Source organism: Myotis nattereri (assembly GCF_964212035.1).
Source record: "Myotis nattereri genome assembly, chromosome: 10".
Classification (NCBI taxonomy): Eukaryota; Metazoa; Chordata; class Mammalia; order Chiroptera; family Vespertilionidae; genus Myotis; species Myotis nattereri.
In genome coordinates, this window is record NC_138085.1 from 71,958,888 (window position 1) to 71,986,027 (window position 27,140).

General features: G+C 43.0%; 1 protein-coding gene across 2 annotated transcripts in view; it reads left to right on the forward strand.

Annotated features, from left to right (window-relative positions):
• The window catches only part of RBKS (ribokinase), a 72,472-nt gene that overhangs the window by 38,361 nt on the left and 6,971 nt on the right, over positions 1 to 27,140 (forward strand). For both annotated transcript variants that reach the window (XM_081100975.1, XM_081100976.1), the window contains exons 6-7: positions 4,158 to 4,249; positions 7,141 to 7,329. In XM_081100975.1, coding sequence (XP_080957101.1) covers positions 4,158 to 4,249; positions 7,141 to 7,329 — 281 coding nt within the window. The remainder of the gene's footprint in view (positions 1 to 4,157; positions 4,250 to 7,140; positions 7,330 to 27,140) is intronic.

The window sequence follows — 27,140 nt, forward strand, 5'->3', positions numbered from 1 at the left end:
CACAATAACGCAGTCTAGCACGTGGCCCAAGCTGTGAGGGTTTACTGCTCAAGTGACTGAACAGTACTCCTCGAGTGAGAGGCTGTCAAGCCAGGGTTTGGGGTACTCCAAACCCCCACGGTTTCTCTGCGTAGGGTGACTGTCTTCCTCTCTTTCTCTGAGCTACTGATGAGGGCCTTCTTAACTGACCAGCCGCCACCCTCCAGGGTGACATCATGAAGACCTTCTGCCTCATGTTCCTGTCTTGGCCCCAAACAGCTTCCTCCCTAGGCCTCCCCAGGTCCTCACTGACGTTCTTGTGCCAGCCACGGATATGCTGTTAGGACAGCCGGGGTTTTAGTCCGTCTGACGTTGTAATAATTACTGTTGTGCGCTATCAGTCACCTCTCAGCCCCGCTTCTCCATCGTACATCCTGTGTTCTCCATTTCTCATGGTTCCAGGATGACATCAGGGTTTTTTCCATCTTGTCTCTTATAAACTTGCATTCTTCTTTGATTAAATATATCTTCTTTTTTTTTTTCATCATGGTGAAGCATTTATGCTTATTTATGGTAGCATGAGCCCAAGAGGGGCCTTTCTTTATGGCATTTTCACTTTTTCCCTCAATTTAGTTACTAGCAGACTCTAAGCCTATACAACCAGTTATTATTGGTAAGAATGTTTTCCCTTAGTAAAACACAACCAAATAAGATTGGATTAATTTTTATACAATATTTATGGTCAAATTAAATTACAGAATTCCTTACTCCAGTAATTATTGCTTAAAAGCCAATGCATGTGTGTGTGTGGGGGGGGGGGAGGTTAGGGGGGGGATAAGGACACATATGTAATACCTTAATCAATAAAGAATTTTTTTGAAAAGCCAATGTAATTTTTTAAAATTTGTTTTGTGGAAAATTTTAAATATATACGAACATATAGAGAATAGTATGGTAAATCGACATATAGTATCATTTAGCTTCAACAGTTATCAGCACTTGACCAATCTTGTTTCATCTATACCCTAACTCTCCACCCCCAGCTGCGACCTTGGATTATTTTGAAGCCAAACCCAGACATGATATCATTTCATTCACAGTGTACCTATTTTTGATGTAAGATATTTTATGTTTTAAGAATGATGTCTTTGCATGGTGTACAGCGGGTAATCTGGTCAGATTCTTTTCCCATTAGTCTTTTGTAATTAATCATGTATTAATTTAATGATTAATCTCTCAAGACTTTTTTCTCATCTGTGTAAGTGTATGAATATAAATACACATATAGTTATATTTTATTTGTTTTGTTAAAAATAAAGACGGGCCGAAACCGGTTTGGCTCAGTGGATAGAGCGTCGGCCTGCGGACTGAAAGGTCCAAGGTTCAATTCCGGTCAAGGGCATGTACCTGGGTTGCGGGCATATCCCCAGTAGGGGATGTGCAGGAGGCAGCTGATCGATGTTTCTCTCTCATCGATGTTTCTAACTCTCTATCTCTCTCCCTTCCTCTCTTTAAAAAATCAATAAAATATATTTTAAAAAAATTAAAAAAATAAATAAATAAATAAAGACGGGTGTCATATACTCTGGATTTTATTACAAAACTGCCTTCTTCATTATAGTGAATTATAGAAATCTTTCTGTGACAAATCAGAGACCTGCTTCATTCTTTTTAATAGCAGCAGAGTATTTCATCAGGGGTCTTTTGAGATAAAATGGAACTTTTATAAGAATGGCTTTCCCCTGTTGTTCCGCATTGGTAGTTTGCTCTAACCTGGGCTCACATGCTGCTGTGTGCAGATTTGAGAATCATGTAGGTGAGTAATGGTGGCTCAACATAATGCTTAACGAAAATAGGGAATAATATATTTGTTCTGAAAACCGAAAAAGTAAATGGGTGTGTTAGAACGCTGGGCAATGAGTGTCTTTATGCATAATTGGCATCACTAAAACCTCGCAAAAGCAGGAAAACCAATGAGAGAGATTGTTGCCAGGCTAAAACTCCAACAGAAGGCAAAAGAGATGGGTGGACAGGCGGGGGTGTCGGGCTGTGTGTAAAGGACAATATAATAACAGTAATAATCCCTTACATTTGCACACTTCACAGTTTACACAGGACTTTTATATCCATTTCTAATTTAAGCTACACAATAACCCTGAGCAGCCAAAAATATGCTATAGAATTCCCCATGGGTGGACATTCTAAAATAATGAAAGTGTGGGGATAGCATTATCCTGAAGGCACTGGACAAGGTCCACGGACTGAACCAAAATGTTAAGACCAAGGAAGGTGTAGAAGCAGACTCCAGCCTCACCACGCAGAAGCAGCTGAGGGTCTCCTTTAGCCACATGCTGATAAGCATCTCCCCAAGAATGGGGAATGGGTTGGTGCCAAGATAGCTACCGAAGAGCCACTTGGAGAACTGGCCATGTGCACATCCCCTGACCCCACCCCAAAAGAGTCTGACTCAGTGGCTTCGAGATGGAGCCCAGAAGTCATGCATTCATTAAGCTCTCCTAGTGATGTTGATGTGCAGCCAAGTGTTTGAACCATTGTTCTGGAGGAGTCTCGGAGGGTTTTATTGTATGGGTCCATGGTAAATTGGACTTACTAAACCCATAAGTCAGTGGACATGGGTAGAGGAAAGAAGGCCAACCAATCTAGCCAGGTAATCTGGTGGACAGAGTGTTTGGCAAGGGGGGGAGCTTCCTTTGGGTGTAATTTCTAAAGACTTTCAAAAAATATTTACAAAGTTCCACACCAAATGCTGTTTTAAAATGAGGTAGGAGCAGGGTAGAGGGTGTCAATGGGGGGGAAAGAGAGACATCTGTAATACTTTCAACAATAAAAATAAATTGAAAGGAAGGAAGGAAGGAAGGAAGGAAGGGAAGAAGGGAGGGAGGGAGGAAGGGGGAGGGAGGGAGGGGAGAGAGAGAGAGAGAGAGAGAGAGAGAGAGAGAGAGAGAGAGAAGAAAGAAAGAAAAGAAAGAAGGAAAGAAAGAAAGAAAGAAGAAAGAAAGAAAGAAAGAAAGAAAGAAAGAAAGAAAAGAAAAGAAAAGAAAAGAAAAGAAAAGAAAAGAAAAGAAAGAATGAATTGTAATTGGGGGCCATGTTGCTATAGACAGTCCTGGCCTAGAAGATGCAACTATTTTAGAGATGATCAAACCCTGGACGAAAAGCTGGAGGACCCCTGGTAGGGATCCAGTTTACCCGAGGCCCAGTGATGACCTTAGGCTGTGACCTCATCTCTCTGAGCCTCGCTTTCCTCCTCTGGGAAATGTCAGAGCTGTGCCATTCCCATGCATCCTCCTCCTGCAGTCTCCTAGTCCGAGCTAGCTCCCAGCCTCTGATTGAATTTCTCCTTTCCCAGTTTCCTTGGTTCTCATATTGTTCACAGGAATGTAAGCTTTTGTGTAAGTGTATATGTTCGCATGAATAATTCTGATATATTTGGAAGACATACATACTAGTAGGTGTCCAAAATATACATATGTACATAAACTTCCTACTTACTAGTCTCACCAGGAAAATTCCTAGCTTTTCATTGTTTCTTTTCTATCATGTCTTTTTTCTTTCCTGGAAAATGGATTTATGAACTAGACTTGCAACTGAGTGTTTAAGTGAACCCACAAAAATGTTCACCAGCCTGAATGTTCGCATACATGTCCTTTCATGCCACGTTTAAAATCTTCTCTACTCCTCCTGTTGCCCTTTGCCATAACTTTGTAATCACTTTGGTTGTAAACATTGATGCTTACCCTTGATGCTGAAGTGTTGTAAAGTGAAAAATAGAGCAAAAGAGATAAACCAAAGAACTTATATACATATATGCAGAGCCCATGGACACGGACAATAGGGTAGTGAAGACCTAGGAGGGGAAGGGAGAAGGGGTAGGTGTTGGAAAGGAGGGGGTAAGGGGGGGGGGGGGAATGGGAGATATCTATAATATTACCAACAATAAAAAATATATTTTAAAAAAAACAATTTTTTTAAATAGTAGAGCAAATGGAAATAAGGAGTATGTACTAGGCTCTCATGGGGATTGAGGTTCCTTATAACTAAGTTGATTTTTCATCTAATGAGGAAATGGTTTTAGTTGGGGATTTCCCTTATAGGGTATCTGTAAATGCAGCACATTAAAATGATAACCACTGAAACCCTCTTCCATTCCTTTGTAGTGAAAACACTGTTCAACCCAGCTCCCGCCACTGCTGACCTGGACCCCCGGTTCTACACCCTCTCCGATGTGTTCTGCTGCAATGAAACTGAGGTAAGGCTGGACGGTCTGCGCATTCCAGGAGAAACCAAAGACGCCCATGCTAGTGAATGAAGCAAAGAAGCAGGACTAACCACATCAATGTGATTGCATGTGAATTGGGCCCCGTAAAAACAATCTTTTCAGTTGATGGGTGTGGAGAAAGGAAATTAGTGAGTCCTGTGGGATGGGGGGACGGAGGGGGACTCCCTGAGTCATCACCATAATCTGACACTGATCAAACCTCAGTTGACCTTAGTGCCCTCCCTGCTGTTTTCCTTTTTAATTATTCCATATTCTACGGACTAATTCATATTAGAGTTGCCTGATTCCGCAGATAAAAATATAGGATGCCCGGTTAAGTTTGAATTTCAGAGAAGTAACAATATACTAAATGTACTTACACTTTAAAATTATTTGTTGTTTCTCTGAAATTCAAATTTAACTGGCATCTAACAACCCTAACAATAGTTAACCCCTGGTGTGTTTGCTGCATTCTATTGTGAAGATCCTGTGACTGCACTGGTGGGCAGACAGGCTTTCCATCGATGCCATGGGAAGACTTTGGGGCCACTCCATTAGGGGAGCACCCTCTCAGAACAGCTGAGGGCCATAACTTATAGCTCTGCAATAAATATTTATCAATATATTCACATTATGCCACTCATTCTAAAGCATTGTAGGAAGATAATTTTAATATTTCTACCTTTTATAGCTAAATAGTTTTAGACTAGAGCTCTCTACCACCATTGGGAGGCAGGACATATCATACAAGGCAACATGCAGAGAGACAAAGTTAGAAACTAATAAACTACTGTAATTTTCCATTTGGTTTGAAGGCTGAATGACGGTTTCTAGGATTTGCCTTTTTGTTAATTCTTAGAATATAAAGTAAACAAGAAAGAAGACTGCCACAGGAGACTAATTTTAACAACCACAATATACTACGCAATATTTTTGAGCAACCACCACAGCCAGGCGTTGTACTAGGTAAAAGGAATTGTGGGAGATAGTGGCCATTGCACAATAAGAGGTTACATTACCCTCAACTGCCAAACTGCCTTCGAGTTCCCAGCTAGATACTTACAGAGCACTGTGTTCTTCAAACACTAATCACAGCTCGAATTACTAGACACTTATGTCTTCTCTAAAATTATTAGTCCTGTGAGGACAGGAATACCTGTCTTATTCACTGTTGTATCCCCAGTGGCTATCTCTATGTGTACAGTTATCTATTGCTGCAGAATAAATTATCCCAAAATTTAGTAGTTTACAACAACAGTAATTATTTATTGTCCCTCACGGATGATGCTGTGCACCAGGAACTGGCACAGGGCACAGCACGGCTTGTCTCTCCTCCACAATGTATGGGGCCTGGAAGACTCGGAGCCGAGAGCTGGAATCATCTGAAGCCTCCTTCACTCACACGCTTGTAGTCTGATGCTGGCTCTTGGCCAGAACACGCACACATGGCTTCTCCCTGTGACCTGGGCTTCCTCACAATATAGAAGCTGGGTTTCAAGATGGGGGGTCGGCGGGGGGGCGGGGATTGGAGGGAGAGGGAGAGAGGGAGAGGTGAAGGTCAATGAAAACCTCATAAAAACAAAAAAGAAAGTGGCCTCCAAGCATAACCGAGTCAGACTGAAAGGGCCTATTGAAAAAAGATGGTAAGGGAGGACATGTTCACGTTAATGAGGCCTGTGCTGCTAGGAACATGAGCCCAGAATGGACAGACACTGTGGGGTGATTGACAGGCAACAAAAAGGGTTAATCTGGGCATAACTAGAGCAAGCACCGGAAGGGACAGAACCGTCCTTAGGAAGAGGCAGTACCTGGTTAAAGTGTAATACAGAAACACAGAATTTGGTTACAAACTGTTTGAGTCAAAAAGCATCCTATAATCCAGTGATTTTCGACCACCTATTTAGAGATGCTGGAAGGGTGCCTGGGCGGTGAGGAAACAGGGCTCAGCCCTTCACACCAACTGTGGCCAGGGACCTTTTTATATCCAGAGAGAAGTACTGATCAGTTTATGAAACCCCTCCTTTTATAAATCGTGCATGACTGGGAAAGGTCAGAGCTAGAAAGTAGCGGAGACCTGAATGTCATGGCGTTGCTTTTTCTGCTGCATAGCAGCGCCTCTCCTACTCTGCCTCCATCTTCTCCAGCAAAAACAAAGAAATGGGTGGTGCGTAAGGATGGAAGGCTGTAACTAGTCAGATGAGAAAGGCATAGGGCCCAAGAGAGGCCCAGAGGAATCACGTCCTTACGTGTGAAATTTGCAGGTATGATTTATATCATCAAAATCATTGGCACTGGCCCCTGCCTTTCTCCTCTCCCCCTCCCCCTTTCCTTTCTTTGTTTTGTAGGATTCTTTGTTCCCCTACTTCTTTATTATGAAAATTCCTGTACATACACACAGAAAAGCCGAAAGAGCTTTGAGACAGTGAATACTCAGATACTCTTCACCTAAAGTTTAGGTCCTAAACCAGTGATGGCAAACCTTCTGAGCTCGGCGTGTCAGCATTTTGAAAAACCCTAACGTAACTCTGGTGCCGTGTCACATATAGAAATTTTTTTATATTTGCAACCATAGTAAAACAAAGACTTATATTTTTGATATTTATTTTATATATTTAAATGCCATTTAACAAAGAAAAATCAACCAAAACAATGAGTTTGCGTGTCACCTCTGACACGCGTGTCATAGGTTCGCCATCACCGTCCTAAACAGTTGTTTCACGTTTTGCTATATTTATTTTTCTGAGCCAGAATCTATCAGAGTTCTCCACTGCAGTGGTTGTTATGCAAAATAAGGGAGACAGATTCTAGAAAAACAGATCTCACGTGGAAGTGGGCCCAGGCTACTTTCCTCACCACTGTCTCTCTCACTGCGTGTATTCCAGGCGGAGATTCTCACCAGCCTGGCGGTCAGCAGCCCCGCGGACGCGGGGAAGGCCGCGCTGGTGCTCCTGGAAAGGGGCTGCCGCGTGGTGATCATCACCTTGGGCGCGGCAGGGTGCGTGCTGCTGTCTCAGGCAGAGCCTGTTCCGAAGTACATTCCCACGGAGAAGGTCAAGGCTGTGGATACCACGGTAGGTTCTACATTTCAGAATCATTTTGGGCCTTGAGAACACATTTGGTCACTAATGCACTGCACTGCACTTTCTGTATCATAAGGTAACGGCCCCAAGGAGGTGATATGGTAGAAAAGAAAAACAACCAGGCAGGAGAACCATATCCCAATCCCTTTCTAACCAACTACAGAACTTTCGACAAGTCACTTAAGCTCTCTGAGCCTCACTTTTCTCATCCATAAAATTGGAATATCAGTAAAGTTATACCTGTATTACCTATATTCGTTTATGTTTTCAATAAGTACTTACTGAATATCTATTATATGCCAGTACAATTAGGCACCAGGGCTACAGTGATGAACATGACAGTCTGTGCCATCAGGGGCTTGGATTTTAGACAGTGAATCACCAGGTCTTACAAGCTTTATGTGGAATGAGACAGCAAGGAGCACTGGCCAGCAGAACGCATTCCTTCAGCCAACAAGTAGTAACGGCCATCACGTACCGCATGCTTCCGTGTCTCTCTTGCATACATCTCATTTAATCTTTGCAAGAATTATATGAGGTAGGTATGGCCATGCTCCTCATTTCACAGATTTAAAAATGTGCTCAGGATCATAATGCTGGGAAGTAACCGAGCCGGGGGTTCCACACTAGGCCTGTGGGGACTCCACTACACTTTGTGTGCACGGCGCTGTGGTAAGGACAGGCGGGGTAAGTGGACAGGTCACGGCTAGCTAACTACAGGGCAGGGATGAAAAGAAACAAGTTGGAAAAAGGGCTCAGGGTTCTGCTAAAGCCTCTCTTTATGGCCTAGAATTCAGAAGAGCTGACTAGAAAAGTAAGCACATGTCAGGAACATGAAATGAGAGGAAGAAGAAAAAGGTTAGAATTTTTATTTATAAGAAACTGCTGTGTAATTATTCACAAAACATGTTTTGGGTTTTATACTTTAAAATATGGGTCATTTATTAAAAAAGAAGCCTGAGAGGATCTGATGGCGTTTTAGATAGAACATGCTTTGAAAACTAGTAAGTGCAAGGCATGCCTTTATAACGTGAAATTACATTGTCACTGTCTTTCAAAATGTGCTCCATCGGGTATTTGACAGGCTGTACGTGGCACTGTCATTCTCTTCCTGTTTAATCATTTGTGAATCCATTAGCTTTTTTTTCTGTTTTGTCAAGATGGACAGGGAAGGTTTCTTATTAGTTCTGAAATTGATCCTGCAGTAGACTACAACTATTCCAGGTCCCGAACTAAAGCAGAAGCGTGTCTTCCTCTCTTGCTGAGCATGAAATGAAGGGGCCCAACAGTGGCTCAGCCTCAGCCTCAGCAGCTGTGTCAGTCAGGACTCCTTTTGCTCACCAGCACCAGAAGCACAGCTCAGATGGGCCTACACAGAAAAGGGGACTTACTGGGTGCACATAATTAGAAAGTTCCAGAGTATGGCAGAATGCAGAGGCTAACCCGAGTCCTGTCAGCTCTGCTTGCCTGGCAGTGGGCTTTGAGCTCAGGCAGGCCCCCTCCAGTGAGGGTCCCTGGAAGCTTCCTGCCCACACTGTGCCTAACATCACATCCCACCTCTGGTGTCACATAAAAATCAAAGAACTCTTATCAGAGGATAGGAAGTGGGTGCTGGTCAGACAAAAACCACCCGGCTACCACAGAACACTCGTATGGAAATGCACTGTTTGGGCTGAGACTAAATGACGAAGAAACCACCCTGGGAAATGTTCAGATTCAAATCAATAGTAATAGCCCTCAGAGTAACTTCCTGTTGAAGGATGGGATTGCATAGATCACGACAGACGACAACTTTGAGCATCTTAAATACAGTGATGGGCACAAAGGAAGTTTTTGCTTTGTTTTGTGGTTTCTAAGCATTCCCAGTTAATTTTTAGGCTTTGGAAAGGTGAAACAGTGAGAGTTCAAAGGTGAAACACAGGGAAAGTTCAGAGGAGGAACATATTGCTTAATGCTTGGAGGCAGGAGATAGAAAACAGGATCAGGAAGGTCAGGGCACTGGATCAGGATCAGCAAGTCTTTCCTATAAAGGGCGAGATAGTAAATTGAAGGTTTCACAGGCACATACATACGTGCTCTGTCTCAATTACACAACTTTCATGCCTTGGTAGCGTGAAACTATCCAAAAACAACTCTGTATGCTGTTGGGATTAGGTTGGTATCTATATATATAAAAGCCTACTGTTCGACCGGTAGCTATGATACGCACTGACCTTCAGGAGACAGACACTCAATGCACAGGCATGGAAACATGGAACAGACTGATGAATCTCAGAGGAAAGGGAGTAGGGTGGGAAGAGATTAACCAAAGATCTTATATGCATACTAGAGACCCAGTGCACGATTCGTGCACCGGTGGGGGTCCCTCAACCTGGCCTGCAGGGATCGGGCCAAAACCAGCAGTCCAACATCTCCCGAGGGGTCCTGGATTGCCAAAGGGCGCAGGCCAGGCCTAGGGACCCACCAGTGCATGAATCTGTGCACTGGGCCTCTAGTTTAGTTATAACTGGATTATTTTAAGTCAAGGTGTTAATTGGAATCACCAATGCAATCACTAGGACAAGAACTAAAAAAAAAAAAAAAAAAAAAAAAAAAAAAAAAAAAACACACTAAAATAAATAAGAAAATTAAAACGGTACATTAGAAAATGTCTAACACAAAAGACACAGTAAAGCAGAAACAGGAATGAAGAAGCTACTGGAAGATAAGCTATTGTAAACTGAAGGATAAAACTAAGAGTAAAAGACATGGGATCTAGAAACAGGCGATGCAACATAGGAGAGGAGTGCAGTCAAGGAAAGTGAAGGGAAGTTCCAGGAAGCAGCTGTGCAGCGAGCTCAGAGCCATTCGGTCCAGATGAGGGCCTTAGGAGGAATGTGTCCCAGAAAAAAAAAAGGGGGGGGGGAGAAATAGTGAAATATACATATATCTGAATATGTCCATAATTTGAGAATGAACTCACAAATTACTGTGTAGAAAACTGAGGAAATTTTTTTTTAATTTTTCCTCTAGGTCATCTGGAGTCTAAGGGGAAAAGTATGATTAAGCAAATCTTAGTACACCACATGATTATGAATTTATAGTCATAGCAGTATAAGTTCCAATTATTGATTTAACTAACAATGGAGATTATAATCATAATCTGTGAAGACTGAAAGAAAAAGTGAGTGTGTGTTTGTGTGCACATGGGGGAAGATAAGAGAACTAAATGCTCATCTTTCATAGTTGGAATTCAAGTGATAATATCAAAAACTGATTTTCAAAATAGCGGTATAATGCACATTACCAGAAATAGGAGATAAACAGCAGAAGAAACCGCTAAAAGAATTTAAAGTATTTGCCTAGTGGAAATGGTTGTGGAGAGAGATGGAGCATTTATACTCTAAGTCCTATCTTTTTAAATTGCGCATATGGAGGGCTCTGATTCTTTTTTTAAGTGACAAAACACAATGAGATGCCATGTCATACCCACTGGGATGGCTATAATCAAAAATAGATAATAACAAGTGCTGACTAGTCTGTGGAGAAATTGGAACCCTCGAGCAAATGCTGGTAGGAATGTAAAATGGTGTAGCCGCTATGGAAGACAGTCTGGAAAAGCTTCACGAAGTTAAATTTAGAGTTAGTTGCAATATGACCCAGCAATTCTACTCCTAGCTATATACCCAAGAGAAATGAAAACATATGCCCACACAAGAACTTATACACGAACATTCATAGCAGCATTATTCATAACAGCACAAACCTGGAAACAACCCAAATTTTCATCAACAGATGAATGAATAAACAAATTGTGGAATATACTGTGGGGGAGTAAGAGAATTTCTTTTACCCTTCTAGGTTCTTCTGGCTGGTCTAATAATTAAATCAACATGAGACAGAGTAACAAGAGAAAATAACCAAAATTAATTAACCATGTATGGGAACCCCACATACATGAGAGGTTCTGAGACAGAGGTTCTGAGGTACACATGAGCTAAGAATGAGGGGGCACCTTGGGGCTTCAGAGGGGAGGAAGGCCATTCGCAGGAGGATAAGAAGAGCAATATGTTCAGTAATGAGAGGCTTGTCCAAATACCAAAGTTATTTTTGGCAACAACTCTTATTACGGGCAAGGCCCCAAATTTAAATTCGTTAAGGAAGAGTAAAATTTTCTCATGAGCCCACAGAGTCTTGATTGTCTTCGGGTCAAAAAATAATATGCCTGCCAAAGTGGCACATCTTGAGGAGGCCTATTCTGAACCCCTTCAATACATATAATAGAATGTTATTCAGCCATAGAAAGGAACACTGATGCGTGCTATAGCACAGATGAACATCCAAGACCATACTAAGTAAACAAAGCCAGTCAAAAAGGGCCACATAGTATATGCTTCTATTTACATGAAATATCCAGAATAGGTAAATCTACAGAAACAAAGTAGGTTGACGGTTGGCAGTATCTAGGGAGAGGGGATAATGGGAAGTGATGCTAATGAGTACAGGGTTCCTCTTTGGGGTGATGAAAATGTCCTGGAATGGTGATAGTTGCGCAATCTTGTGGACATACTAAAAACCACTGAATTGTGTACTTTTAAAGGGTGACTTTTATGGTATGTGAATGATATCTCAATTCAGAAAACAAAGGTCAAAAAAGTAACAACACGATCCATCTATCCATCTAGGCACCTCAGTAAAGAATGGGTGCTCTTGTGCTGAGGACTCTCCCATGTCATGGCTCTACTGAACCTACCAGAATGGGTGCTCAACGTCCCCCAAGTAGAGCGGAGGTGACACAGGAACCAAGGGTAGTTATTTTCTGGGTGTGGAATCTCCCTCAGCGTTTTTATGCTATCTTTGTCCTCTCATCCGGCACTCTCATTATTGAAATTCTTGCCTGTGCTGCACACAACTGTTCAGCCTCTTCATAAGTCTGAAAAAGAGGAGATAATTGACGTGGTGAGGTGCGAACTCCCAGGGAGGCATTTTCTTCTGAACAAATGGGCTCCTTCACTTTCCTGTCAGGAGGGTGTTACCTGCTCTCAGTCGGTTCGTAACCTTTTCGCGTTTCCCCTCCTCCTAATCCAGGGGTGGGCAAACTTTCTGACTCGAGGGCCACCATGGGTTCTTAAACTGGACCGGAGGGCCGGAACAAAAGCATGGATGGAGTGTTTGTGTGAACTAATATAAATTCAAAGTAAACATCATTACATAAAAGGGTACGGTCTTTTTTTTTTTTTAGTTTTATTCATTTCAAATGGGCCGGATCCGGCCCGCGGGCCATAGTTTGCCCACGGCTGTCCTAATCCCTTGTCATACACACTTTTTTAAAAATCATGTTGTGCAGCCTAATAGATACAATTTTTAAAAAATATTTTTATTGATTTCAGAGATAAAGGGAGAGGGAAAGAGAGAGAGAAACATCAATGATGAGAGAGAAACATTGACCCGCTGCCTCCTGCACGCCTCGTACTGGGGTTGAGACCGCAACCCAGGCATGTGCATCCTCCTGGTTCTAACCAGCAACCTCCTGGTTCATAGGTAAACACTCAGCCACGGAGCCATGCCGGCCAGGCAGTTTTTATTCGCCAATCATAACCTCAGCAAAGCTGGAAAACATTAAATAAATAAGTCCATCAGGATGGGATGGATGGTGGGAACATCTGGTTGGCATCCTGTCCACTTGAGACCGACGGCCTGTCCCAGAAGGAGCCATTTCCCGTTCTCCGTCGGTGCTTCTGCGGACTGCTTGCTGTACTCAGTGTACCTCAGTGTTAATAGTTGGATGCATCACTTCTATTTTTATGTTTCCCATGTACTAGAGTGAGATGGTGGCAGTAGCTGCAGATGTCCTCAGCTCGGTTTGGAAGATATGACAGATGTGTCTCTTCCCATCTCTACGTTGTCTGAATCTCAGCCTCAAAATGACATGGTAGTCATGTCACTCCAGTCCTTCCAACCTGAAGGGTGGTGGCTTTGACATCTTGTATTCACGGTTGCACAGAATAATCACTTCATAGTCAGAGCTACACATTTAAGCATGGTAATATTTTAAGATCATTGTGCTAGTGTGATATAATATGCTGTAACATTAATTATCCTTGGCCTATAGGCTCTGTAATATTTCTTATATATAAACTAGAGGCCCAGTGCACAAAATTCATGCACTGGCGGGGGTGGGGGCCCTCAGCCCAGCCCAGCCTCAGGGAGCCCTCAGGGAATGTCCAACTGCAGCGGAGGCAGGAGAGGCTCCTGTCACCATGAGTCCAGCTTCTGGCTGAGCAGTGCTCCCCCTGTGGGAGTGCACTGACCACCAGGAGGCAGCTCCTGCATTGAGCGTCTGCCCCCTGACACTTAGCATCAGTGAGTGTCATAGCAACTGGTCATTCCACCATTTGGTCCATTTGCATATTAGCCTTTTATTATATAGGCTTGCTTTCCTACATGTAAATGGTTATGTCCTAGAATATACAGAGGTACTCTGATTTTAAGAATTTTTCCCACAGGCTAAATCTGCCTTCTCAAGAATCACTCACTTTGTAATAAATCATCATAATTTACAGTATATAAGTAAGCTGAGAATAATCAAAAACCAGGGGCATGGGGGATTCTCTTACTTATTCTTTATTTCCCTTTCTTTCTATTATATTTGAGTCCTGTAGTATTCACAGTTGCTGGTGAGGCACTAGCTGCAGAGATGCCCCCCAAGGGACAACTCGGGGCTTGAGACTCAGCTCTCAAGTGGAGATTGCGCCAGTAGGAAGTGGAAACAGTTTCTGTTAAGTTTGCATGGAAGCACTCATGAGGGTGGTGATTGCTGGGACTGATGGATTACCCAGTGCTTTCCAAGGTCACTTCTCCTGTATTCCCTTCATCCTGAGGTCTGGCCTGCAGCCATCAGAGCTGCTGTCAAGGATAGGTTCCTGTTAACCCACCTGCAGGCCTGGAGAAGGGGCCTCAGAATGAAACCTGCCTTGTCGGCACCTTGATCTTGGACTTGTAGCCTCCAGAACTGTGAGAAATACAGTTCTGTTGTTTAAGCCACCCAGTCTGTGGTATTTTGTTATGGTGGCTCAATCAGACTAACATACACAAGAAACAAATAAATGTGTTTCCAAAGTGACCTAAAGTGAATACTGAAACATCAGCTGTTCTGCAGGAGAAAATGATCTGACGTGAACTAACAGGATCAGCCTAAACCACCTTTTGGTGAAATATTCTGAGAGTTTTGTGTGTGGTTTAACTGAAATCATCGGTCCCAGTGGGCAAGGGCAGGTGATGGCCTGAGTTCTCACCCTGTCTTAGCCATAACTAGCAGGCTGCTGTGGGCAAGCACTCAGTATGCTTGGGGCTCAGGCTGTGCACCCAAACGTGATGTGTCTAGAATGGGTGATCTCTGAGCATCTTTGACCTCTAAAAATCCTGGTTCTGACAGACTCTTGGAAATGAGGACCCTCTGGCTAATAATGAAAAGCGGGCACTATTCTGTGCCCGGCACTAGGCTGGACTCTATGCATTATCTCACATGTTCATAACAACCCAGCAAGATGGAGTTCGTGCCCATTTAAGAGAGGAGGAAACAGTACCCCCAAAGGTAAATAACCTGCACAGAGTCATACAGCTGGAAAGTAGGCAGAGCCAGGAATTGATTTTAGATCTGTCTGTCTGTATGCCCCACTTTAACACCCCTATACCCTCCACCACACCACTCTGCCTCTTGATTTGGTGGCAATCTGCCTGGCCTTCAATCTCTCCTGGTATTTGGGCTTCCCGCACTGACTTGCCTTGTCACTTGTCATGATAGAGGCTTTTATAATTGCTTCATTTATCTCGATCTTCAGAAGCTGCCAGATCTGGCAAAGGCATTGATTGCTTTGTGCAATACAGTGCAGCCTCACTTAAATGCAATAACCCATGCATAGCCCTAAAAACAGTGGTTGGCCCACATAAGTACTCAGTACATGTTATTTCTCATTAGTAGGTCCCTATGTGTCTGACTGTTCACTTTCCCTGGATCACTTGGGAGTACCAGGCAGCATGTACCAGGAGCTTGCATCACTCACCATTGAGTAGAGTGGATATGACTTTCCTCACTGTACCTCACTGGAGGGAAACCCAGGTCCCACTCCTGTCCAACTCCCACATCTTCCTATATAGGGCAAGGAGCTGAACTGTGTGGATAGCAGTGTGGCAGGATCGTACCAGCCCAGATATCACAGGGTCTGGCAAAGATGATGCTCATTCATTCTTGTCACTGAATGACCAAACCTAGAGGAGAGGTACATCACCCTTAGAGACTACAGCCCAATCGTCTTTTCATTAAACTTCTTTAACTAGGCGCCTGACATGCTAACTACAGAGGCTGAGGGAAAGGTAATTCCTCTTTTCTTCGCGTCCCCAAACTATCTCTGTAGTTTAAGGAGAAAAAACAACACTCCTCTTCCCTGCCTCTCAAACTCCTAGCCATCCCCAGGGTCCAGCTCACAGTTCTCTGGGGGCACCCCCAATGACTAATACAATGCTGGGCATATAGTAACAGGCCCTCCTGAAAAAATGACAGTGTCCTAGTTCCCTCTGAGAAAGTTAACGTGTGTGTGTGTGTGTGTGTGTGTGTGTGTGTGTGTGTGAGTTCCTCAGCCTCACTGTGAGCCCATGTTCTCCAGGGACTGGAGGACCCACAGGACTCCTCATATTCCTGAAATTCTACATTGCATATGCCAAGGGAAAGAATAAAGCTCAGGGAAAAATGCTCTTTTTTAATGATTTGAAAATAAAATAATTACCCACTTTCCCGTTTCAAAAACCTATCCGATTATTTTGCCTGCAGTCATAGAAAGGCCAGGCCAAAAATAATAATAATAATAAGTTACAGAGGGAAAATGACATCTCTGAAGTTGGCATCATAAAATAAAGTAAATCCCAATGAGGCTCTGAAATAGCCCTCTTAACCTTAGGAATTATGTCAATAAATGGATGAGACATCTGCAAACTCTGCTGACCCTACTGCCAGGAAAGATGAAGATGACAAAATGTTCTCTGGCTAGAAAGAAAGGACAGAGGACGAGGTAATTGCTGGAGAGACTGATGGACAAGGGGCAGGGCGCCTGTCATGCCCCGGGGGGTGGGGGGCAGATTAGCTCTATTGCATTACTTCCACCTCAGCACATCACCTCATGTACTAGCTAATCAGGCAGAATTAAATATTTTACATTATCTTTCTTAATCCTGCATGGGAGCAGTTGAAAGCCCAGGGCTCTAAAAATCTAATTGTCACCGCTTACCAGAACTGTCATCCTCACTTTGAGGAACTGAAACTGGGGCCAAACACGAAGCTGTTTTTTCCATTTTCCTAAAGTACTGTCCCTCAGCCAGAACCGGACATGCATCTACCCGTGTCCAGGGCAGTACATTTTAGGGACGCCCGAGGACACCTGTTGAGACAGGGTGTGAGGCCGACGGAGTCCTAACGAAGCATGCCCGACTCCGGAGACAGGTTCAAGACGCAGTCTGAACTTTATTGTTTAAGTACAGGGACATATATAACATTCCAGACCAATCAGAAGTTTACAACATCCTTAGGGCAACCAATGGTAGGAAAGTTAGGGTACTATGTAGGGGCTCTAGGGGGCTTACTCAGGCGGGCGTTGCCACTTCCCGGTGTGCCGAGGAAGCTTGTACAGGCGGAGTGCGCTCACGCCATTGCATCCGCCACTGCACTGAGATAAATCCCCTGAGCTCTTCCCACAACCTGTGATCCCTGCCCTGCCTCGGAACTCAAATATGGCCAGGGACTAACAGAAGAGAAGAGGGGTGGAGGCAGGATGCAGAGAAACAACTCTAAACCATAGCAGAGTCAAGACAGCAAAATCTAAATCTCGATGTGGTGTTCCGTGGGCCTAGATAGCACCTAATTAAAGAGACAGGAAACAGTCCCTCTCCCAGTAAGAAGGGGTGGTAGGGGTTGTGGCAGCTTTTCACCCATCTACAACTAAGACTTCTTTTCCTCTCAGCTCCTGCCCCTAAGCCCCACTCTGCCTAGCCTTCAATCTCTCCTATTAGTGTGATACCCCGGCAGGAGCCGTGGCCGCTTCTGGCCTGCTCCTGGCCGCTGCAGTCACACTCTGGGGAGCAGAGCTGCCGGGACTCTACTGTAGGTCTTCTGTGTGGTTCCCATTGCGTGGCGATATCTCCTGGGTAGACCTGAAATTACGAGGACGTGAAAAACCATCTGGAGAAAACCGTAGAGCCTGGTGAGCAGGAGCCGTGCCCACTATCCTCAATGCCCATTGGTGATAGAGGTGGACAGGAAATGAGTAAAACAGGTGTCGTTCATAGCTTGGTGAGCATCTGTCTGCCCTCTGTGTGAAAGTATGTGCTGTAAGTTAGAGGTGTGTTATCCGTGTTGACATGCTCCGTGTGACTAAACTGTTAGTGGCATGAATGCCATGTGTTTACGTGTGCATATGTGTGTGAGTAGAACGTGCTATAGTGGGACAGTGTAAAGAGGCGACTACTCACTCTCACTTTTCCTCCTCCCATTCCTTTAACAACTAGAGGAGTGCCCTGTACTATAGTATAACTCCTGAAAAAGCTGTGTGATTGGGGGAGAGAGGGGCCAAGGGTTAGGTGAATTACATCTCCCCTAAAAGATTCTCTAAAACCTGAAAGTTTTATATCCTTTTCCTTCTTTGGTTAAAATAAACTAAAATTGACCCCTTTTAAAAGCACTCCTTGGGCCTTTTGCTAATGACCCACGGAGCCGTCAAGAAAGGGCAAAGTAAAAACACTACTTTTGGGTGAGGCGGCAGCATGTTGTGTTGTTTTGCTTCAATGGGTGGTGTGACAAGGTGTCCTTCCTTGGGGTGGGGGGAAAATAATCTACATATATAAAAGCCTAAGTGACCATACAACCATTCGACTGCCCGACTAGTAGCTATGACGCACACTGACCACCAGGGGGAAGATGCTCAACACAGGAGCTGCCAAGCGACAGCAACTTTGCAGAGTGCACTCTCGCACTCCAGGCCAAGGGACCCCACCTGCCGGAGGGACCTCCCTCACTCCCCAGATGCCCTTCAAGCCCCAGCACCACCCCAGGTGAGGCGGCAGCCGGCTGGGGAGGGACCAGGGACTGCAGGAGATTGGCTCCAGGGCGTGTCTGACCTGTCTGGCCCAGTCCCACCCTGCCGGCCACCTTCTAATTAATTTCCTTTCAATGTCTCTAGTAATAAAATAAAATAAACCAAAATTGGGAAAAGGAAACGCATGGTTACGTTTGCTAGATGACTTCCCCATAACTGTTCTGTTCCCAGTTAGGATAATGTTTTTCCCTCCTTAGTCCTAGCTTTAACTTTTAGTTTTAGCACGTGAGATCTAACTGCGTAGATTACTTTGTAAGTGAACAGACTGCATCAAAGATTTAACATTTACGACTTCCCTCAGTAGTCCCAAGGCCAATTGGATTGCCTTCCTTCCTTCCTTCTTTTTAAATTATGAAATGTTTTGATTATACTGAAAAGTATGAAGAATAATATCATGCACACCCATGGATCCACCACCCAGCTTTGTTAATTCTTAACTTTTTGCTATTTTTGCTTCAGGTAGTTTTTCATAAATAAAACATTACAAGCACAATATGACCTTTTTGCTTAAGGAGTTTAGTGCTATGAAGATTCAGCCTATATCAGAACCTAGCTTGTAGGACACTTGAACAGAAGAGTAGTATTATTTTGTAAGAATTTCTCTTGGTCTTTGCCATTCTGCAGGTTTACTATTGTGAGTCCAGATCTGAATCTATTCTTATTTATACTGCTCATGACTTTGTTCTTCCTGAATCTCAGTATTTGTGTTTCTCATCAATTTTGAGAAACCTTAACCAAATTATTATTTAACTCCCCCCTGTTTTCTCCATCCTCTCCTGAAGTCCCTACTAGGTATATGCTAGACCTTCTGGAGATTATAAGACAGGAGGCAGGAAGAAGTGTCCATAGGCTGTTGCACTGATCTGGTGAGAGATTATGGCCTGGACTAGAGAGGTGGTAATGGGATGTTGAAAAGTGGGTTGAAGAACTCTTAAGAATTCAGAGGACACAATGGTAGTTCATTTCATTTTTAAAAAGGTGGGTGTTGGGGGCGTAAGTAAGATGTTTATTTCATGGTCAAAACAAATAGATCATTCTACCAGTCTCAGTGGGTCTCAGCATTTTTTTTTTTGAGCCCCAACTCACCTAAGAGTTAAGACCTACTCCCATTAGAAACAGCTCATATCATCAGGGATTCTGCAGATGACACAGGAAGTAATTTACAAAAATAAAATGAAATGAAATAATGGCCAATGCACACCATTGGGTGTCCTGGCTGACTCTTTGGGGAATCACTGATCCATGCAACAGAGAAGCATTTGGAGCAGAAATTTATCCTGCACTTGAAGTCAATAATAACGTGAGTTCTGGTATTTCGCCCTACCACCTGTGTGCAGACACTAGTTTACTCCCAATAGAAGTAACTTCATGTAACTACAGGCTCTCCCCCGATGAAGTGACAAATGAGGCAGTTTGGGATGAATTTGAGTTGTGTAGACAGGAATACCAGGTATTCCAGCCAAGGCACACACAGTTCATGTGAATCATCCACACCAGCTTTCAGCAGCAAGAGTCACAGAACAATCGCTCAGTTCCTTCATTTTTACTGTGTAGACCTGGCCCAAGACCCAAGAGTAAAGCAGCAACTGTAAGGAAGCAGCACATTATAAATAACCCAGAGAAGCCTTTTATAACAGCAACTGCCTGCTGATTTTGTGGCCTAACAGCTCAAGCAAAAAGGATATAAGTATAATATTGTGCAATGACTAATTACTCAAAATTTTGTGCATCAGCAGAAGTGGAACCTGCGGTTGGTGCTAATATTATCAAATGCCTTTGCCGTGTAATAATCTGGTAGCTCTGGGTTATTTAGCATGCAATTTTCACAGAGAACAATGATTTTATTTCAAGTGCCTCTCACTGAAATAAAAAAAAAAGCAGCTGTTAGAAGATGAACATTTGGCAGAAAATATTTCAGCGGAATCATTTGTGAGATACTAAATCATACTGGATTAACTGTTTTCTGTCTAGAATAGTGGAGTCACGAAGAAGAAAGATCGCTGACCACAGAAGACAAGGCCGGTCTTTAGAACCCAGTGAATCACTAACAGACATTTTAGTTTTAAGTGCCATTTATTCACCAATATATAAAGTTATTTATATACAAAGCTCCCATTAATATTGCCTGAAGAATGGGCCTTTTTTATTCCAGTGTTAGCTCATACTCAGGATTCTCCTTCTCTTTCATTAATAATGGAATTCTTTAAATTATAGAATAAATTAGCCCACCACAGACATTTTGGCCAGAATGGGGTTTGTAACCAGTTTTAAGTCTCCGCAGGCCATTCTCTGTGGCCAGCCAGACAGAAGAGCTGTGAGGGTTGTGACTGGCAGTGGCGCCTGCTGAGCACGTTAGCCCTGACCCTGAACCTGAAGAGGGGCAAGGGCTGCCCACTGGGCTCTGGGCCCCAGGGTCCCCCCACTCGCAGGTTGCCAGAGCAGGGCCAAATCCCAGGTTGACAACAGACCCTCACCTGCTCTTCAGGCTGGCCAACCCCTGGTCACACTGGAGCGACACTGGAGGCAAAGTGATGTCACGACATGCTGTGGCCACAGCCAGTTTCAGCCGAAGCACATTATGCCAGAGCTGCTTTCATGTGGCCATACTGATTGGGGAACATTTTTTACACTAAGTTATAACTGAAACATAAACTTCTCCTCTTTTCCAAACTATCAAGCAATATACAACGCGAACAGCTTTACCTTATCTCCGGTTCCCACTCCGGGGTGGAGTGGGAGATGGGTAAACATTTAAAATGGAGAGTTTTCAGAGATGGCTGAGGATCACCACAGGGTGAAGCCCAGGCTGGAACTGAGGATGACATGAGGTGCAGAAATGGGGGGAGTTAAGAGATATCTGTTCTGTATGTTACTTAGTATATTGAGACAATATGTCTACAGCCTCATCAAAATGCCCCATTTCCATACTGGTATGACTGGCCAGCCCAGAACCCATCCAAACCCAGAAGCTGAGAGTGGACCCTGAGACACAAAGTCAGGCCCCAGATGGATCCAACAAATGACCTCTGTCAATAGGGAACATTGCTGACTTGAACCAGGAGCCATTTGTTACCAATAATGGAGCCCCGTCAGTCCGTGGTGCTGACCTCGGAGGCAGAACACCACAACCATCTACATTCATGTGGGTTGGGATGGAAGAAACACGCGGTGGCAAGCTGGTGGGGGTTTTTTGCCTTTGACTCAATTTTAAATCAAATTGAAGTGATACACTTATTATGATCATCTTACTCTTACAAATGATTACTAAATACTTCTGGGCACCAATAACTGGAGAATCTGGCAGTTCTGGGATGAAGTTTAGTAGAGTTTTTCTTATTCTCTTGTAGTTGAATTTTAATCAATATAGTGTGAGTTTTTTAATACCACTTGCACTCTTTTTGAGCAGTGAAATGCTGCCCTGAACATCTGTATCCCCCCTCCCCCGCATTGATTTTGTTCTCGACCCCCCATTGACCCCTCTCTGTTTTCATCCATCTAAATGAAAGAAGGCTTTAGCCCCACAAACCTCGTTCCAGATGAAAATGCATAATTCAAGAGAAATACTGATGTCAAAGAAGAGAAGGCACACCAATTTGTGTCAGCAGTTGCTGTAAATTAAAGAGGAGTACAAGGAGAGTTTAATGTAATGTAGATTTGGAAATAAAATTAGAACCAATATTTAGGCAGTCCTCCGCCTCTTTTTTCCCTGCTGTGACAGGAAGGATTGACTCCCAGCTTAAGTACCTAATGTAGTTCATTTTTCTTTTTTGCTGAAACTCTTTTCCCCCGTAAAATGTTGCATGTTTATCTTTGGCATCCAAAATCAGATCTTTTCACCTTCTCCATTCTAATCTCAGCAGAATAGTCAGTAGGAAGAGTCAAAATTTTCCCTTTATCTTCCCCACCCATCATGGTTGCAGCACAGAAAGGACCCCTGCCATACCAGTCTCACTAGCTCAGCTGGGAAATAGCTATTAATTCTTCCTTCATAACTGATTCTCTCTAATGTGGGTGTCACCCCCATGGCTTCTTTTCTTTTTCTAAAGCTGGAAAGTAAAAGGTTGATAATGAACATTTCACACGTGTGCTAAACACTCATGAGAATTCTCCCCTTTAAAAGAGTTACGGTGGGAAGCTTCACATTCAGTCCAATCCAACTGCCATTGTTCAGAACCTTCAGGTGGGTGGGGGTCGTATTTGAATGCCCTTTAGAGCTGGTGTGCGTTATAGTTGCCCACTATTTTTGCCAATCACGGAATTCCCTAGCTTGATCCACACCTTAATCAATAAACTCAGTTTTAACAGATTCACTCTTTCCAGAAATAAATTCCTAAGCATGTGATTCTCAAAGTGAGCAACATCAGCATCCCCTAGGAACTCATTAGAAACAAGTCCTGGGCCCCACCCCAGGTTTAAGGATCAGAAACTTTGGGGGGTGGAGCCCAGCAATCTGCCCTCCAGGCAATTCTGAAACACACTCTAGTTGGAGAATCACTAACTTAGAAGATGAAATAGTGCCTTCGTTGAGGATAGTCAGAGGTGTGCTACAGATCTTAAAGGTATACCAAAACAGAAGTTTCAAAACCTTCGTGAGCAAAGTTGAAGTACATGTATGGCCTCTCCAGGGGGCTGCTTTAGTGGAGACTGGCCTTCAACGGAGGGGGTGTCACTCCTGCCACCTACCCATGAACTTGAGCAAGTTCTTCTCACACTTGGTTTCTCATTTGGAAAATGAAAGGCCCGCCCTATCTACCCCACAGGATTATAATGAGATTCAAAATGAAACACATCTACAGACATGCTCTGTAAACCAGCAAGTACTGTGGAAAAGCGACAATCATGTCATTCTGCCGATAGGATTCTGGCAGTCGGAGCACTGTGTCAGGGCAGAGTTGGAAGAAGGCCTAGCCAGATCCATTTTTTTGACTATATAATGACTGATTCTCCCCTTGGTGGATGTGCCTCAGATTCTGCCATTAAGCCCACCAATTTATCTGGTGTTAAATAGGAAAAACCATTGCCTGGTCAGTGGCTACAAGAGGCTAGAAAAATATGTCCATTTTCAGACATGCTGTTTTCTACGGAAATCTCTAATGATCACTGAGGGCACATATGTATGTGGGCACTGAAGCTCTTGTGCCCAGAACTTGCCACACACCAGCAGTGAGTCTGTACTGGAAACCCCCCCCTCCCCCCCTCAGCCCTGTGCGAGGGAGTCATGGCCTTCGAGAAGGAAGCTAAGTGTCCACTGCCACATATTAATCATTGCAAAGAGAACCTAAAAGAAAATACATACAAAGTGTCCCCAAAAAAGTATACACACTTTAACAGCTGATAGCCCAATTTTGAAAATGAAATGTGTTTTAATAAATACTGCATTTATAATTATTCAAAGTGTGTGTATACATTTTGGGGAGAAACCCTATACATAGCTATGGAAGGAGATTTGGCTTTGGATGGTAAACACACAAAGCAATATACAGATAGTGTATTATAGAATTGTTATACTTGAAACCTATATAATTTTATTAACGAGTGTCACTCCAGTAAATTTCTTTTTTTTTTTTATTGCTTAAAGTCTTACAAAGAGTATTACATAGGTCTCCTTTTTTTTTCTCCCCTTGACATTCCCCTGGGCTCCCCTACCCCCCAGTGTCTTATGTCCATTGGTTAGACTTATATACATGCATACAAGTCCTTCGGTTGATCTCTTACCCCCCCCCTTCCCGCCCCCAAACCCTCCCCGGCCTTCCTGCTGTAGTTTTGACAGTCTGTTCGATGCTGTTCTGCCTCTGTATCTATTTTTGCTCATCAGTTTATAATGGTCTTTATTATCCATAAATGAGTGAGATCATGTGGTATTTTTCTTTCATTGACTGGCTTATTTCACTTAGCATAATGCTCTCCAGTTCCATCCAGGCTGTTGCAAATGGTAAGAATTCCTTCTTTTTTACAGCAGCATAGTATTCCATCGTGTAGATGTACCACAGTTTTCTAATCCATTCATCTGCTGATGGGCACTTAGGCTGTTTCCAGATCTTAACTATGGTGAATTGTGCTGCTATGAACATAGGGGTGCATATATCCTTTCTGATTGGTGTTTCTGTTTTCTTGGGATATATTCCTAGCAGTGAGATCACTGGGTCAAATGGGAGTTCCATTTTTAACTTTTTGAGGAAACTCCATACTGTCTTCCATAGTGGCTGCACCAGTCTGCATTCCCACCAGCAGTGCACGAGTGTTCCTTTTTCTCCACATCTTCTCCAGCACTTTGCCAATGTAATCACCGATAAGGGTTTAATCTCCAACATTTATAGGGAACTCATACAACTTAACAAAAGGAAGATAAACAGTCCAATCAAAAAATGGGCAAAGGACCTAAATAGACACTTTTCAAAAGAGGAGATTCAGAAAGCCAAGAGACATATGAAAACATGCTCAAAGTCACTAGTCATCCAAGAGATGCAAATCAAAACAACAATGAGGTACCATCTCACACCTGTCAGAATGGCTATCATCAACAAATCCAGTAAATTTCATTTAAAAATATTTTTTAAAAAGAAAATCCCTCAAGCAAACCAAATCCATAGAAACCATGATTTACGAGCCAGAACAGTTCATGTGTCGGTGCTTGAGAAGAAGGTAGGGTTCTACCTTAAAGGTTAGCCTTTACTAACAACGTCACCAAAGAAATTCTTAAACAGCAAGCCTTTGGTGCATTTATCATTTAACTTAAAAACTTCAAAGAGTACTCCAGTGAGCATATCTGGGCAGGAAGGAAGCTAAATCTGTTGCCTCAGTGATTATTGGGAATGCAGTTTTAGTAATGAAATAGTTCGCACCAGGCCAACATGAATTTCACTTTTCACAAAAAGTGCCAGCTAAAATCAAGCGATAGCTATGAATCTAATTAGTTAATTATGATTCAATTATTGGTTAATTATGGAATTAGACTATAAAATGATTTTTCTCAAAAAATGTGTGCATATTTAACAAATCTATATAGACAGAAAGCAGATTAGTGGTTCCTAGACATGGGGGTAGAATATGAATGAGGGGTGACTGTTAGCAGGTACAAGGTATCTTTTGGTGGGGGATAAAATTTTCTAAAATTAGACTGTGAGATGGTTGTTCAACCCTGTGAATGTAGTCAAGAACACTGAATTTTATACTTTAAATAGGCACATTATACAGTATGTGAGTTATATTTCATTAAAGCTGTTTTTTAATCAAATGGCTAATAAATTGTAGAGCCAAGGAAAATATTGTGCCTACTTAAAAGACAGAAATAAAAAGCACATCAAGCACATCAAAACTTCCCTGCATGTGGTTTCATACTCAATTAATATGAAATATAAGGCAGAAAATATTTGCTCTTTCTTTTAATCACAAGAGTACTTTAAAAGAGACAATCTCAGCCTAATAATTGAGATTTAAATGTAATAAATTAAAGTAGCTAGTGGTAAAAGCCAAAGTCATTGACATTTATGACATAGTGATTTGTCATGTTCCCTACAGATTTATTTAGAATAAAAATCAGCAGCACTTACACAATAATGATAAGAAAACAAGGTTCTCATGTCCATCCTGATGTTCCTAAAAGGATCTGTTTAGGGAAGGTTGAGGTTGGGAAGGATGTGATCTCATCCTGATGATGCAAGTATGTGCTGATAAGAGGAAACAGAAATGTTCAGATCTGAGCTGTGAAACAGCTTTCGTCTTGTGTGAGCAGCACGTAGCTCATGTAAGTGTATCGGACAGACCACTCAGTCTTGTCTGCCTAGGAGAGGGCCTTTGCACTTTCCTGCCTTGGGAAGAAGACAGGCTAAGCCACATAGTTCTCATCTCCTTGTAAAAGCCCTCATTCCAGGGTGTGGGTTTGCCCATGGCTTACTGGTGGCCATGGAGACCTTAGAGCAGTGGTTCTCAACCTTCCTAATGCTGCGACCCTTTAATACAGTTCCTCATGTTGTGGTGACCCCCAACCATAAAAATATTTTCGTTGCTACTTCATAACTGTAATTTTGCTACTGTTATGAATCATAATGTAAATATCTGATATGCTATATGTGTTTTCCGATGGTCGCGACCCACAGGTTGAGAACCGCTGCCTTAGAGGGAGGTAAACAAGAGAGGAACAGGGTGGGAGATGTAGGAATTTCTGGCTCAGTGGAAACAAAGCAGGGAGCTACCAACCCCTGGCCAGTGTGCTTTACAATTGAGAGGTTGCTGGTTAGGGCTTTGTAACTCACCAGAAGCCCCGGATACTGGCAGTTCTTTGGGACAAGAGGCTCTACTTCTCTGTTCCTCAACCTTTATTTCATAGTCACCACTCAACCCAAGGAGCATTTTAGGATTTTTTTTCCCTAATTGTCCTCTTCTCCCATGAAACTTTAATGTTCTATCTATTTCTCCATCTATCTATATCTGTTTATGTACCATGGCCCTTTGGAAAGCTACAAATCATTGTATCAAAGATTTTTTTCACCACTACCCTCTACCTCCTGCAAGAATGAATTTTCACCCCTGTGGGGAGATATGCCCCAATTGAGAATGCTTACACTGGATAGAACGAAGGGTCTAAGCAGGGTCTTTCTCTTTCTATTCATACTTGAGTGAGTAGTGAAGTCAGTCACACGGAGAAGGTAAATCAGGTGACTCAATGTCCATCACTAACTAGGA